This window comes from Macadamia integrifolia, unplaced genomic scaffold (genome assembly GCF_013358625.1).
Source record: "Macadamia integrifolia cultivar HAES 741 unplaced genomic scaffold, SCU_Mint_v3 scaffold1794, whole genome shotgun sequence".
Taxonomy (NCBI): Eukaryota; Viridiplantae; Streptophyta; class Magnoliopsida; order Proteales; family Proteaceae; genus Macadamia; species Macadamia integrifolia.
The window spans coordinates 73,419-90,704 of NW_024868355.1; the positions used below are offsets into that span (position 1 = coordinate 73,419).

Here is a 17,286-nt window from a genome sequence, read left to right on the forward strand (position 1 = left end):
TAAATATCCTTATCTTATTAGACTACTAGGTAACTTCAATTTCGAGGATGAAATTTTTAAAGAGGGGAGGGTAGATGTAGAGCCCTTCTCTTTGAACCTGGGTTATTGATTGGTAGTTCGGTTTGGTCTTGCACGGTTTGAACCGGAATGGGTTAATTCCAATGCTTTATAGTACATGACGGAAAGGGTGCAATCAAATGCGGGATGGCTAGATAAGATTGAGCTAAAACCCGGGATGATCCGTATGTCTAAGCCGTATCCTTGCACATATCACAAGGCCATGTATGAATAGGAAAGGTACGTTATCATATTTGAATGATAAGAACTTGGTCCACAACATATGACGAGTGTGGGATACGTATTAAGACTCCATTTTCCTCCAAAATACAGCAAGGTTGGCTTGTTTGGCCAACTAGTGGGTGTCACTGGTAGGTGTGAGACCCACCAGTGTGACCCACCTGTTGGGGTATTGTGGACCCCAACATGCCTAGCTTGGATGAACACATGTATTTTGACCTCCTTGTTGTATTGTATGCCTGATGATGTCGGCTACATTGCCCAAAAAAGCGATTTAATGTGTTTATGTCCATAAATGGATAGAACCAAACATGCCTTACAAGATATTTATGAACCAAAGTATAAATAGCCTTCATATCTCTCTCTTCCTCATTTATGATTTTCAGCAAGGTTTGGTGAGTGGAGTAAAGAAGGGGGAGAGAAGAGGAAGACTAGGGTGAAGGCTACTCCCTTGGGTCCCGTGGCCATGGTTCACCTTTTCGCCGTCAGTGTCTTTACCGGTGTCTTGAGATCTATCTTTTGAGGTAAGAAACCCCATAAACCCTTGAGATATGATGAAACCTTCTTTATGTATGTTGAATCTAAAAGGTAATGGAACCCTTGTGTGATTTTCTTGAAGGATTTGAGAAGGGAAACAAGGATTTGGGAGTATTTGTAGAGGCATTTGAGTTTGTGGAAGAGGATCCCAAGATTTGGGGTTTTCAAGCCAAGGTACGATTTCTTTACCCAAATCTTGTTGATGGCTTAGATCTATGGAATAGTTGGGTAAAAGAGGCTTAGAATGTGTGGAAATGAAGTGGGAAGCACTCTATGGGGTTTCCATGAGTTGGAATGGAAGAAAGATGAAAAATAACAAAACCCGAGGAATACCGACGTGTAGGACCGGCAGGTGTTGCACCTACCAGTGCGACCTGTCTGTCCTCTCTGTGTCTACCAGTGGGTAGGACAGGTGGGTGCCACACCTACCAGTGTGACCCGTCTGTCTTCTCTGTGTCTACCAATGGCTAGGACCGACGGGTGACACACCTACCAGTGTGACCTGCCTGTCCAGACAGAATTCACAGGTGGATCCTCCTACCCACCTGTATGATCCACCTGTAGCCCAAATGTGCTCCGATTGAACTCAAACTCACTGACAACCTTCTTCACTCTATTATATGCATAGTGACAATATCCTAAGTCATTTATGGTCCTGATTTGTAAGTATTTCTAAATCCTTTATCTGTGCTAGGTTTCGAGAAACTCATCTTCTCACTCCAGATCTTACCTGTACCGCGAGTGCTAATTAATTCTTCTATGAAAATAAGTAAGTGGGGAGAGGACTTTGATCTTAATTTTGGAGTGTTTTTGGCATCCTATGCATTCATGGACTATATTGATATTATGATTGCCATTCCCATGTATATGATTGATGAATGAATAATGCATTTAGAACTGAACATGATGTATGATAAATTCTATATGCATGATTCCTTGCTTGAAATCTTGAGAATGGATTTATCATGTGATGATTATGATGCCAGCTTACCTAACATGTGTGGGATTTCTAGATTAGACGCTATAGTTGGCTTGGAAACAAATACATTGGTACACCGTAGAATGGGACACAGAAGTACTATGTAGTTGTACTATCTCATGTAGGAGCATGTGGTTAGGATATCATAATCCCTCATGCTATGACCCTTCCCAATAGGGGTTTATGTGTTAGGTTATCACTGGGGGGAAGCGTCGATCGCGGACCACTGTGGTGGTTAGAAGTACTCCTGGCTGATCATTAGGACAGTTGAAAACTTTGGTGATATATTCAGAGAGTCAATCGTTCTACTTTTAATTTTTACTGTGGTTCGGCTATGATTTACTTTTCTGATTACTCGTGGTGGGCCTTCTCCGACAACCCTATGGGCATATTGCAAAATGAAAAACGCATCCCGAACCCAGGGCAAACGAGCACTGTGGTTGTGAGTAGCACGTTACTTATGACCTAGTAATGTTGTTTATGTGGAATATGATTAAAATGAATCCCATGTATACAATATCATTCGCTTTGCATTTGTTTGTGGGCATCTTTCTTTCCATTTACTGAGCTAGTGAGTTCATCCTCCGTGTACACACCTTTTCAGATGATTTTGTAGGATATTTTATAGAGGAACCTGTGCCGGGTCCCACTGGCGAAACCCCAGTGGGGGATTGGTGGGTTCCTGAAGAATTCGAGCGCGGTGATGGCTGCTGTGTGAGGGTTGTGATGTAGGGCAACAGTGATAGATTTTATTTACTATACTCTTTTGATTCTTTTGGTAAATTCCCCTTTTGTGCTCTCAATATTTAAATTACTATTTCTTATGTAAACATCATGCCTACGGGCCCACATGTAAATACCTTATGTATAACAATTTGGGTATCAAGAGTATATAAGAATTACAAGTAATCATTTATGACACGACTTCCGCTGTATCATATTATTATATTCCATTGATCAGTTGTGGCTTTCTATGCTGTGGTTACTATATCAGATGATCCTCGTGGTTTTGAGTTACCCGGAGGGAACCCGATCACCCGTCCAGTTCTATGTGAACGGGGTGTGACGACACTCTTCCCGGCGAGCCCAACCAACTTCAAAAATACTTTTGTGGGGTTACGAAGAACAACAAAAGAACAACTTCCTAGATAAGAGAAGGTCAGCCATAGATCTTATGTGAATCTTCTTACAAGAAGAAAATCCTTGAATCTCATTCACAATAGCTTGAATCGCCATCTTCAAATTTCTACAAATATTCTCGAACCTTTGTAGATTCCTCTCCCTCCAAAACTGATAAGGGATAATGATAGTTGCTACCTGCCAAAGAAATTTAATTGGGACCACACTTGCCTTCCTCTTCTAGCAAAAGAAAAGTTCTTGAATGGAAGGGAAACCAGACCACCTAAGATCGAAAAAATTCAAGAAGCCTAGCCACACCTGCTGCGAGAAATTGCAATCGAGGAAAATATGATTTGTAGTCTCACCATTAGAATAACATAAGTTGCATCAAGATGCCAAAGGCACAACTCTTTTGCACACCTTCTCATTTGTTGGAAGACCTCCATGGATGAGACACCGAGCAATAGAAGAGGTTCAGTGTAGTTAAAATGCCAGTCATTAATTTAGTCTTTTCTCCTATTGGTGGTGGGGAATGCCCAATAAAAGTTTTGCATTTTCGCCCCATAAAATGTGTTACAAGTTTGATATCTAAATATATGCAATAGGGGTTTAGGGTTACCTCAAAACCCACAAGTACATGTGCTCCTAAGGATTGCAACCCTTGAACTGGCTATGAAATCTACGGGGTGATAGAGATCAATGCAATGTAGAAGTTCTTCACGAATTAGATTTCTACAAACCATACCTCTTACAACCTAGAGAAAGAGAGAGAGAGAGAGAGAGAGAGAGAGAGAGAGAGAGAGAGAGAGAGAGAGAGAGAGAGAGTTGCATGATTTTGGTGATTAAATAATATGTAGTCTGTGTAAAAATGATGGGGATTTAGGTTTTGGAGGTTTACGCCAAACCGCGGGAAAGAGGGCTTAGACTGAACTAGGGTTAATTATGATATGAGTCTCCAAGACAAAGAAGCACCACCTAAACTAGTGTCTAACACCCAAACATAATAACAAACAAGAAAACTATTGATTCGATCTATTCCAAATTGCTCCGACCAAAGATTGGGTATATGTCAGGTGGTGGTCAAAGGAAGATATTAAACATAATGGCCCACTCTGTTAAACTGGACTTCAACAATTGGTATGCTAGACCAATCCAAACCATGTGTATCATGAATAAAAAGTAACGTTGAGTTTGGTAACGTTTCTGTTCCAGAAATGGTGTCTTTTGTCAAAACCAGAAATTTCTATTTGTGTTAAAAAAAAATCAATTTTTTCCTAAAAAAAAGTTCTGGGTAAACTTGTTTCAGAAACATTTTTACCGAGATAGGGATGCAGGAGAGAGAGGGAATCAAATGAGATTTTTTCTTCACAAAAATGGTTTATCAATCCAATTCCACCGAGACATGAATGAGGGAGACCAATGATCAGCAATGTTGAGGGAGAGTAGGGATCAAGCTAAAGTTCTTCATAGATTCTTTGCCACTCCATTGCTTCAGAGTTTCAAGGAGATGGAGAAGGTTTTGATTCTTCAGAGTTTCAAGGAGACAGAGAAGGTTTTGGCCTTAGGAAAATTATCGAGGGCAAATGATTTTTTTTCCAAATGGAACGTTTCTCAAATTCCCATTTTTTTACCTGATTTGTTAAAAAAAATAAAAAATGAAGAAACGAGCTGGGGACATCAAAAAGAAGATTTCATTTTCTTATTTTCGTAGAACAAAAAACGTTAGAAACATTTTTTTGAATAACTACCACAAACATAGCCTAAAAAAAAGATGCCTTTGCAATGATGTTTACTCCTCCCTGCAACCTACCTTGATCTCCTACCTCTTGCAACCCCCCATTGCTCCTTTCCCAACCCACTCACCCTCTGCCCCCTCTCGCAACCCCCACCCAGAGGTCCTTCTCTAGCAACCTTCTCCCTCCGCGCACTCTGCTCCCTCGTGCAGGACTACCCCTCCTCCATTAGGTATCCATATTGACAATGATTAACACGAAAATATCCGATACCATGCTTCATTTCAATGGCGAATCTAAGAGAACAATTTTCTGGAAACCTGACTCCTATACCAGCTCTTCCCGTGATCTCCGCCTCTCCCATGAACTTCGGACCTCACCCACCTCTCAAAATTTTGAAGCCACCAATTATATCACATGACAGAAATGCTGATAGTTTAGTCTCAAATTCAAGATTATTAATTAAGGGTTTGTCTAGTTGTAACCTAGGTAGGTTACAAAAGGCTTGTAACCCACTTCTAGTTACCTAAAAGTCCTATAATGTGAAAGAAATGATTGGTTCAAGAGGATTCAAAAAGTAATTTCATGTGTTTATATTCCCAATAAAAACTTAAAAGCTGTTGCAACTTTTTATGACAAAGTGTTCAAAAAGGGTAGAAATAGAATTTTATCCTCAAATAGACCCATCACTACGTTTGGAATCTCAAATCTCAATTCCTCGTCTCTCTAAAGTCCAACATGGGATTTAAAAAAAGAAAAAAAAAAAAAATTATACTAGCCATTGGGTGATTGGGTCTATTGCTTTGAGTAAGAGTGTCCATTTTCAGTCCAAGCGGGTTGGACTAATCAAGAGAAACGTGAAACGAACCTTTATCGATTTGAGTTTTTATCAAATAGGTAAAAAATTGAATTGGACCAGATTAAGCGAATCGAAACCGTAAAAAACTTTATAACAACTTTAAAAAATTATTAAAAGAGAACATATAACCTACAAGAGGCCGTTAAGTCAACTCAATAAAAACCGAACCAGTCTGAATTGAAATTGAACTTTGATTTCAGTTTGGCCTAATACTAGATAAAATCTAGATCAAAGTGCCCAAAATCGGAAATGGATCAAATCTCACAAAAGCCTTATAATCAGTCATTCTGAAACAGCCTGGATAGGTATTACTATGGTAGATTTAGATCAAAATTGGTTTATTCAACCAATGATTTTAAACTCGAAATTGAGTATCAAAACAATCCCTCTAGTGATTCCAATTCTAAATTGACCATTCTAGAACAGCCGGAGTTGAATAGTTCATGACCAATTCTAATCCAAATCGGCTAACACCAGAATTTTAACTCAAAATCAAAGAGTAAATTGGTCCCTAATGATTCCAATCTGGATCAGATCCGAATCAATCACAAAATGCTAGAATTGATACTAAACTCTAAAAACCAACAGCCCAATCCCAAAAATCCTAGATATGTCATTCTATAATCATCAGAATTGGGATTGATCTGAACTAGCCAAATCAACTAGAGATTTTAAACTTGGAATTGGAGATCGAACTGATCATGGTTTCAAGTATTGGTCTGGGATCGATTGTATCGACTGAGACCGATCCTCAATCTGGATCCGTTATCCAGATTGTTTCAGGGGTAAAATAGGTAAAAAGTAGTACTTTTATAAAAATCAGGGGTAAAATAGATCGATACCCACCGATCCCATCTGATCCATATTGTTATCGAATCGGCATCGATAGAGACCGATACTAATACCGTCCCCAACATTCTTGGAACTGATTCCTATAAATTTTGATCCAATTGAATCAAAATCGGACTGAAAAGAACCCTAGAATTGCCCTTAAATCTTAAGACCCACGATCTAGTCCTATAAACCTTATAATCGATTTTAAACACAGAATCAGAGATCAAATCAGTAACTGCCAATATCAATCCAAATCCAAATCAAATTGGAATTGACCATAATCAATCCGAAAACCCTTAGAATCAACCTATAAAATATATTATAATTATAAGTTTTCACATGTCATCATTATAGTAGTACCAAGCCTACGATATTGCTTTACAAAAAAAAAAAAGCCTACAATATTGCCATTTGTCATCTTCTTGGATTTTAACTTTCTTGAAAACACTAGTATATTTAATATAATTGATTTCTTTGAAGAGAGAGAGAGAGACATGATGAGAACTATCTTACCGACCTAATCTCTAATGCACAACAATAGAAATTATTGCAATATAATTGATACATGAATTTTTGAGAAGAGGTTTTGTTTTCAAACTTCAAAAAACAAAAATGAAGTCAACTACAAGTTTTAAATCCTAAAACCCAGAAAAGCATTGGACACGTGGAGAAGACAAAGAGCCTTTACCTAACTCACTAGAGATGATCTCGCTGAACTTTATACCACAAAAACTAGCAAAGGTAATAGAAAGACTCGCGGAGGAGGAAGACGATTAGTTGGGACAAGGGGTTGTTCAGGTTGTTTGGGAAGAATGTATTCATTCTCAAAAATACTCCTCGTTTTGTTGTTTAAATCAAAATAACGATTCAAAAAATTGAGGTTGAATTTAATTTTTTTTACCTTAAAAGCAATCACAAAATGAAAAATAATGGGACACAATAATTTACTTTTCTGATCTTAAAAGCAATCACAAAATGATAAAATAATTTACTTTTTTGACCATAAAAGTAATTACAAAATGATAAAATAATGGTGACACAATAATTTAGGTTACAAGGTTTTTGTAATCGGATCAGTTACATTTAGACATACCCATTAATTAATTTTCATTGATTGTCATTATTGGACGTTGAAGGTTGGACGGTGGATGGTGGACTTTTTTTTTTTGTTTTTGATAAAGCGGTGGATGTGGACCATTCGTGGCGGTTCATATCTGGGACCACAGAACTGGTTGACCCTTTCGCATAAGCTCCACAAGTCAACAAAGACCTTGTCCAAGGTCGTAGCCGTTCTTCTTAGAACCGTTGAGTTGAGAGAGATCAAAAGAAGAACCAGTCCTAAATGGTCAAGACAAGAACCAGTCCTAATCCGGTCTTTTTTTTAACAAAACATTGGTTCCATACCGGACGGTGAGTAGTGCGTTGCAACGTTCTGTCAGGTCAAGTTTAAGTGCTTCTTTATTTATGTTGTCTCTTATAAGCCCCAAACGTGCATGCTACCAATTGACACATAAAATGTTTCCTCCCTCATCGTGCATCCTCGTTAATTATGAATACATTGTGACACTTAATTTAGTCATCCAAACAATCCCCTATAAAAAGGCTCGGGATAGATCAACTTGTCATCTCATCATCAACAAGAATCCAACTATTCAAGAAGAAGGTGTAGAAGAGAAGAAAGATAACAAGCAGTCATGGCAGGCTTGAACCATATCCTCCTCTTATCCTTCATGGCTCTCTTGGCACTCACAGTCAATGCCAAACACTATTATTACACTTCTCCTCCACCTCCTCCTCACCACCCTCCACCTCCACCTCCTCACCATGCTCCTCCACCTCCTCCTCACCACCCTCCTCCTCCATCTCCTCACCATGCTCCTCCACCTCCTCATCATGCTCCACCTCCTCCTCACCATCCTCCACCCCACTACCACTTTCACTTGCCCACGCCAGAAGAAGAGAATGATGTGAAGTCGATTGGCGTGCAGGGAATGATTTATTGCAAAGCCGGATCTAAGCTCACGCCCCTTAAAGGTACTTACAGATATTTATTTTAGCTGAATTAGGATCTAATGTCAGGCCCTTGTAAGGAGTGAGGATAGGTTTAAAAAATAAATGTGTTCTAGTCGTAGGATATTATTCCCGAAACAATTCCCCTCCCCCCCCCCCCCCCCCGGAAGGCAAGGGGTTATAATGCGGTTTTTCTCCCATTAAAATGGGGGTATTTTTTTTTTTTTTGTCCATTCTTTTCGTTGCAGTATTTTCGATAACACAGTCACAACAATTAGGAATAGAAAATCTATGCATAAGAAAGACATAACTGTTAGAATGAAGGTATCCATTGTTCTTTGATTTGATACATTGCAATACATGACTAAAGTTTTGTTTACCAAAAAAAAAACCCCCCACAAATCTACTGAGTATATTTGATGATCAATAGAGACTCTTCGCATGCATAAAATATTAATTCTTGATCTTCATATTGTAGGAGCTGTGGCAAGGATAACATGCAAGGCAGTCGACAGGCATGGAGTTGTGACAAGTAGCTACACTGTGATGAGTGACACAAACAAATCAGGATACTTCTTAGCAAAGATGTCCTTGACAGAGATCAAAGAAGTGGGAAACATCACAGAGTGCAAGGGATACCTTGACATGTCTTCATCGATTTCATGCAGCATTCCCACTGATGTCAACAAGGGGATCACCGGATGCCCTCTTTCAGGCCCTCGCCTTCTCCATAACAAGATGCACTTGTACACTGTGGGCCCGTTCAAGTACAAAAAGGGGTTGCCACTTGGCCACGATTGAGGAGTCTTGCCACTTGGTTTTAGAGGCTATTACAAAGTATTACTAGCCTTTCAAAAATTGATGATTTTAATTTCCTTGTAAATTTTGCGCTGATGTTGTCGATGTTAATCATGTTAAATGGGAAGATCAGTGAATCATGTGCTTTTGAATAATAATGTGTTACTTTCAGGATAAGTTTTGATTTTTGTGATCACATGAATATGATGAAGGCCTAATTTTGATTTCCAAATAGAACTATCAAAAAAATTTTTTTTTCTTGAAAGGCTTGGGCCCTAAACAGCAGTCGCAGGACCTCTATTAACTAAAAAGTTGTTCTATGGGGTAGGGTAGCGAAAATGAGAGATATCCCTTATTAGATATAAGAGGGCAGAGTGACGTCCGGACGACCCCCCTTTCTTTTTCTCCTCCCCTGCCCTTGATCTTTTTCTCTTTTGTCTGCTGACTTTATTGTAACGTTGTTCTCCGTCATTAATAAAGTTCTTTTATCAATAAAAATTTCTATGTAACTTTTGGCTGACCCATTTAACTTGAGAAAAGACTTAAGTTTGTTGATTCTATATAATTTCTGACCGACACGCAAACACTAACCATCTTCTTCCCGCCTGTGTTCGTAGTGTTGTCGGGAAGCCAGATCGGAGACCCCAAAATCAGTAGAAGGAGAAAGTGTCTCATCGGCAGCATCGGAGATTTCAAGGCCGGTGTCTCAAGGAGTCTCATAGGGTCTCTCAAGGAATCTACTCATTTCAGCTTTCAAATCCTAATGGTGTGCCTCCTCACCATTCTCTCCATCTCTCTGTTTACCTCTATTTGTGTGTGTGTGTGTATACTAGTAAAATATGCACATGCAAATGTACATGTGGCTTTTGACTGGTGGCATAGAGAGAAATTCATATGCCTTGATCGACATTTGGTGGAGGTGTATGTATAATAAATTTAAAGATCACCACATTAATCTTTTTTTTTTTTTTTTTGGCTAGAAATCAAAATTTTATAAAAAGGGAAAAAAGAATAAAAAAGAAGTACATGATAACCAAAAAAAAAAAAAAAAAACGGAGTGAGCCTCTACCCTTGGCATTGCCATCAACAGAGGCTCACAACCGCTATCTGTAGAATCTGAAACGTGGGCGGCTTGCTTCATCTAGGTGTAGCTCGTCAGTAATTGAATTTGGCGGATCCCTGATTCTTTCCCAAGCAGACTTAACAGAAAAACTCCCCATTGGATCTAATTTCCATACACATTTATCTGCCAAGGGAACAGATGGGAGAGGCATAGCTCTAATTGACTCAAAGGCAAGCTTTATAAGTCTTGATTCAACCGAAGGCAGCTTCCATTCTCCCTTGTCTATGAACTCAGCCACAAAAGGGATATGATTATTGAAGATATCCTCCCCAAGACGAGATATGTCACAAATAGATTCGGGACCCATCCAGTTCTGTCTCCAAAAATCAAATATTTCTCCCGTCACCCATGGTTCATCTCTCATTATTAGCAACAAAATTCCACATCCTCTTGATTCCAGGCCAAATAGAGGAACCTTTGTAGCCTTTCTTGAGTCGCCCATGACTAGATAAGAATCTAGCACTAAGGAGTCTGCTGAGATATGAGTCTTCATGTTTTACCTTCCAAGTTAGCTTGGCAAGTAAAGCTTTGTTAACATCCCTGAGTCTCCTTATTCTCAACTCAAACCACCTTCCCTTTTAGGCTTGCACACCATATCCCATCTCACAGTAATTGCCTTTGAGGTATCAATCTCCTTGTCTATATGAAATTCCTCATCCATTTCTCAAGATACTTTATCAGAGATGATAGCCACTAGTAAACTGAGAAGTTATGCAAAGGCAGCCTAGAGACCATTGATCGAACAAGTTCAACCCTTCTCGCCAAAGAGAGGAGCTTACCTTTCCAAGCAACGAATTTTGCCTTGATTCTGTCCATCACAAATAAAAGGGGGTCCCTCTTGACTCTTCCTTGGAAGATTTCCACACTCAAATACTTGGTAGGAAAATTGCAAATAGGAATAGCCAGCTCCTTTGCAAGCTATTGCCTTCTGTTTGAAGGGATCCTTCCTAGGAACATCTTGCTTTTTTCTAAGTTGAAGCTCTGCCCTAGAAGCTCTGATATTTTTCCAGGAAAGATTTGAGGTTGCTGACATACCTTTTGACTGGTGGCATTGCTCTTATATGTTTTCAGGAAAGATTTGGCTCTGACATCTTAGTCAGATTGAATGTAGAGCCCTGCTCTTTAAACCCGATTTATTGACTGGTCGGTTTGGTTTGGTTTTGCAAAGTCCAAATCGAAGATGGTTGATGCCGGTGCCTTATGGTACATGACATCAAGGGTGATGACAAATGTGGGGTGGTCGGATAAGATTGACCCGGTACCCGAGATGATTTGCATGTTTAAGCCATGCCCGTGCACATATCATGAGGCAATATATGGATAGGAAATGTACGTTATCATATTTGAATGATAGGAACTTGGTCCACAACACATGGAAAGTGTAGGATACATGTTAAGACTCCCATTTTCTCCAAAAATACAGCAAGGTTGGCTTGTTTTGGCCAACTGGTGGGTGTCATTGGTAGGTGCGAGACCCACCAGTGTGGCTCACCTGTTGAGGTAACGTGGACCCCAACATGCCCGGCATGGATGAGGTCTTGTATGCCCGAAGGTGTCTGCTACTTCACCAAAAAATGCAAATTAATGTGTTTTGGTCAATAAATGGGCAAAACCAAATAGATCTTACAAGATATTTATGAACCAAAGTATAAATAGCACTTAAACCCCCTTTCTCTCTGCCATTTATGATTTCAGTTAAGTTTGGTGAGTGGAGTAAAGAAGACAGAGAAAAGAGGAAGAAGGAAAGAAGGAAGAGGGAAGAGGCTTCCCCCTTGGATCCCCTAGACACGTTTTACCTTTCCTCCTCCGGTATCTTCACCAATGTTTTGAGATCTACATTTTAAGGTAAGTATCGCCATAAACCCTTGAAATATGATGAAACCCTTGTATGTATGGTTGAATCTAGGGAATAATGAAAACCCTGTGTGATTTCCTTGGAGGATTTAAGAAGGAAACAAAGATTTGGGAGTAATTGAAATGGTATTTGAGGTTGGGAGGAGAGAAATCCTAAGATTTGGGGTTTTTAAGCAAAGGTATGATTTCTTCCCCAAATCTTGTTAATAGCTTAGATCCATGGTACAATCAAGTAGATGGGGTTTATAATGTGTGGGAAATGAAGTGGGAACCACATTATTGGGGTTCTAAGAGTTGGAATGAAAGAAAGAAGGAGAATAGCAAAACCCGAGAAAAATCGACAGGTAAGACCTATCGGTGCAACCTACTAGTCTGGCCTATTCCCTCTAGGTCAACTAGTGGGTAAGATCAGTGGGTGCCTGGCCCACCGGTGTGACCTACCAGTCATGCCTATCCCCTCTCGGTCAACTGGCGGGTAAGACCGACGAGTGCCTGACCCGCCGGTGTAACCTACCAGTCTCGCCAATTCCCTCTGGGTCAATAGAAGGGTAAGACCGACGGGTGCCAGACCCACCAGTATGACCCGTCGATCTGGGAAGATTTCACAGGTGGGTTCTTCTACCCATGTGTATGACCCACTTGTTGCCCAAATGAGCTCCGATGGAACTCAAACTCACCAATGAACTTCTTCACACTATTATACTCGTTATGACCATTTCTATGCATATGATTGATGAATGAATGATGCATTTAGAATTGAACATGATGTATCTTAAATTATATATGCATAATTACTTGCTTGAAATCTTGAGAATAGATTTATCATATGATGGATTATGATGATGATGTTTTTTGATCATGTGTGGGATTTCTAGATTAGATGCTATAGTCGACTTAGAAACAAATGCATTGGTATACTGTGGAATGGGACACGAAAGTACTATGCAGTTGTACTATATATTTCCTCGTGCTACGATGCTTCCCAATAGGGGTTTATGTGTTAGGTTATCACTGGGGGGAAGCGTCGATCGCTGACTGCCGTGGTGGTTAGAAGTATGCCTGGTTGATCATTAGGATAGTTGGAAACCTTGGTGATATATTCAGAAGGCCAATCATACTGCTTTTAATTTCTGCTGTGGTTCAGTCACGATTTATTTTTTTGAGTGCTCACGGTGGGCCATTTCTGACAACCCTATGGGCGTATCATGGGATAGAGAACGCCTCTTAAACCCAAGGCATACACATACTGTGGTTGTGAGTAGCATGTTACCTATGACCTAGTAATGATTGTTTAGGTGGAATAGGATTAAAATGAATATCATGCATATAATATCATTTGTTTTGCATTTGCTTGTGTGCATCTTTCTTTCCATTTACTGAGCTAGTGAGCTCACCCCTCGTGCACATACCTTTTTAGATGATTTTGCAGGCTATTAAGTAGAGGAGCTTGTGCCGGGTCCTACCGATGAAACCCTAGTGGGGGATTGATGGGTCCCCAAAGAATTCGAACATGGTGACGACTGCCTATGTGAGGGTTGTGTTACAGGGCAACAGTGATAGATTCCATTTATTGTACTCTTTTTTATTCTTTAGGTATATTTTCTTTTTGCACTCTTAGTAGTTAAATTACTATTTCTTATATAAATATAATGCCTATTGGCCCACATGTAAATACTTTATGTATAACTATTTGGGTATCAAGAGTATATGAAAAATTACAGATAATCATTTATGACAAGACTTTTGTTAAACTAGAATATTATATTTCATGATTACTTGTGGCTTGTTGTGTTATGATAACTGTGTCTGATGATCCTGGTGGTTTTAGGTTACCCGGAGGGAACCCAGTCATCGATCCGGTTCTATGTGAACGCGGCATGACAATGGTGGTATCAAAGCGCGATGCTCTAATCACACACATCTTGTAAGACTAAGTTCTTAGGAACCCAAAAATATACAAGGGGTTGGGGAAACTATAAAAGACTTCAATTAAATCTAAAAGAACACAAAATTTAAAAAATTTTCCATGATGTATTCATATGTTGGGGGTACCAAAAAGTTTAAATATCCACAAAAGTACAATCAAGCAGAGAATAAGTAGAAAAGGAGAAAGAAAATAGAGTTCCACAACCCCCAAATTTCATGCCATAAGGTAGAAAAGAAAAGAAAACCATGCCCCACTCAATCTCATCGATGTCAATGACATCCCCCAGCCGAGACCTTGAGTTGATACCCAAGCGTTGGTCATAGTAATCAAACCGGTGGTGCACCAAATCCATATCCTCCTGTAGGTATCTCTGGCTCCTCATTGTTTCTCTAGTAGCTGAGTCCAAGTTAGTATCCAAGTCATCTATGTCCATGACCATGCTAGCTTGAGTCTCCTGCATGGCTGCCTGCCCTGTCAGGAGTTTCTCTTGACCCTCCTGTAGTGCCTTCAACCCACCCATTATACCCTGAAAACCAAAGGCTCCACCTAGAGATGGTGGAACCGCTCTGATGGGGACCTCATCCTCCATCTCTACATCGACATCTATATCCTCCTCCTCAAGGATATAGTCCTCATCATCAACCTCCTCTTGGGTTGCCTCCCCCATCGCCGGCTCTATCAGATGGAATAGCTCCATCTTATATAAGATGCCCTGGACAAATCTGTTTGAGGGGGCACTACCCACCTCACCCTCAAGGTCTATGTGAAAATACTCAAAACTCTTGGCGAGTGACTGAGAGTAGGGGTAGTTACCGTCGACGAGGTGAGCTGCATGGTATTCCATTGACTTTATGATTATATATAGAAGGCACAGGCGGGGGGATGTTCCAAGGCAATGTAGAGGCAATATGCTACATAAGCAGCTATGAAATTCACCTGGTTCCAATGCCCAGCCCGGGGAAGCAAGTTGAACTATGCCAAGCGACTGAAGACTTGAACCTTAGCATGGAATGACGTCTCAGACTCGGGACGGACCTCGCTACCACAAATGGTCTGGTATACGTGCTTTTGGAAGTTCTCGCTTATGTGGGGACCCAAAGCCCTAGCCCTAAGAGGGCAATAGTACCATGTACGCTCTAAGGAGATGCCCAAGATCTCTGCCAGTAAGTCAATGGGGAGCTTGATGTTCTGAACCATTACCTGGAAGGTGAGGGTATACATCTGATTGTCGTAGGCCACCTCAAGGTTGCAATAAAATAGCCACACGAGGTTAGGGTAGCCCTGACGGTAGAATGCTAACATGGATTCCCAACCCAGGGTTGTGAATTGCTTGAGTAGTTGAACTCGAGCAAAGTTCTCCATCACAACCGACATCTCCATCAATACGGGTCTCTTGGTGAAGTCGACCCAAGAACGTGCATCCTTAAGACTACGGAACACGTTATCGTCATAATCCTCAAAATCCTCAGAGGGATCTCTTGTGGTTCAGGCCTGGGAAGTAGAAGAACTGGAGGCAGAGCCCCTCTTCTTCCTATTAGAAGCTTGCCACTTCTAGATAAGGAGGCTGCTCCTTTGTCTTTGCGGGATGACATCCTGAAGTGTTGGAAAAGAAAGATGTAAGAGAAACTAATAAGGTACTGGGAGGAAATTGAAAAAAAAAAGAATGATAGTAAATGAAATGACATTCAGGAAAAGTGTATGAGGGGAGCAATGCATGTCGCATGACAAATGAGGGAGAAGAACCCTACGAGTTTAATGCTATTGACATAATGAAACTATATATGAATGGTAAATGGCAAGAACCATATGTGTGGAAAAATGAACATTATAGAATTTCGATGCTTGAGGTAATACACTAATAAAAGACAAGAGATGGAGACATTATTTAAGGCATGGATACATGTAAATACCAAGGCTGCCAACCATTTGAGGAAATTAATAGATTTTTTTTCAAAACAAGAAGAAATGTAAAATTTCACAGAGAGTGGCATAAACCTAGCATATCAAAGGCATTGAGGAAACTACTGGCAATAACGAATGTGAAGAGGTTTAATTTCAAGAAAATGTGTACAAATTGGCACATTGAGGTCAAACAAGTGAAGCCCCAAATTTCCCAAGAACACTAACCTAGAAACAAGGAGAATTTATACCAAAGTGAGAAAAGTGGTGCATATGTGCAATGTGGCACTCCTACCACTATTATGTAATCAAATGTGAGTGTATAGACTCATTGAATCAAACATTTCATAAGAAATAAAAGAGAAAATGGGAGAAACCCTGAAGCAACAAAATTTTTGAGAAAATGGGGTTAAGCAATCCATAGAGAGGGCATATGTGATGTTAGAGATGAGAAACATCAAAGAAATGACAAATCCACATACTACATTCAATTTAGTTGGAGGAAATCAAAAGAAAATGGAGTTTTTGAGGTTACTGAACAAAAAGTAACCAAAATCCCAAAGAGAAAAAGGGAAACTCTACTTACTTGATGTTGAGAATGAAGTGTAGAGGCTTTGAATCTAAGTGAGAGGCGTGTGTAGGGCTTGTAATGGTGCTCTTGGGTCTTCTCTTGGTGCCTTGGACGATTTAGAGAAGAGAGAAAAGAGAAAAGCGAAGAGTTTTTAAAAATAAGGGCTTTTTTGCCCTTAAAATAGAATCGCACGAAGACCGAGGGGTCGCTACCGGCGGGTCATCAAAATGACCCACCCGTCGGTATAACCCGCCGGTATGGAGTTTTGGGCCGAAAATCCTCAGTTTTTGGGGATTTGATATTCAAGCCTCGTAAACCCCATTTTTATGATAATTATGGGTTGATGTGCAACTAATCCTCATGCATGCTTATGTGGAATAATTATGCTACCTCATAGAACTCAATGCCTGGGATGCGTGCTATGATGATGGAATGCACTATGATTGCATAATGGGAGGCATGATGTGATTTGATCTTGTGCTTACATGAGACGTATGTGGCACTTAATTGTACCTAATCTTGATGCAATCCAGGTACGAAGCGTCATGGTATGTACTAGATCCGGCTGTGGTGCAAGAGGGGCCTCATGTGTTTCCCGTCCCGTTGGACGACCACCTAACCCTCGGGAACCTCGACCACAGGTGAGTCTTAGATAAGAAGATGTAGTTGGGGACTCACCTACACCTGAAATTCTGTATCCTCCTCCTGTTGTTACTCCCAATGATGTTTTGGCTCTTATCCAACAG

General features: G+C 40.2%; 1 protein-coding gene across 2 annotated transcripts in view; it reads left to right on the forward strand.

Moving 5' to 3' along the window:
- Nucleotides 1–8,022: 8,022 nt before the first annotated feature.
- LOC122064849 (protein SEED AND ROOT HAIR PROTECTIVE PROTEIN-like) overlaps nt 8,023–17,286 on the forward strand; it is a 31,023-nt gene continuing 21,759 nt past the window's right edge. The window contains exons 1-2 of one of the 2 annotated variants that reach the window (XM_042628634.1): nt 8,023–8,392; nt 8,847–9,287. In XM_042628634.1, the coding sequence (XP_042484568.1) occupies nt 8,053–8,392; nt 8,847–9,169 (663 nt within the window). In that variant the 5' untranslated portion in view covers nt 8,023–8,052 and the 3' untranslated portion in view covers nt 9,170–9,287. Of the gene's footprint in view, nt 8,393–8,846; nt 9,288–17,286 lie in introns of those variants that run through there. The other variant, XM_042628635.1, reaches the window with a different exon arrangement.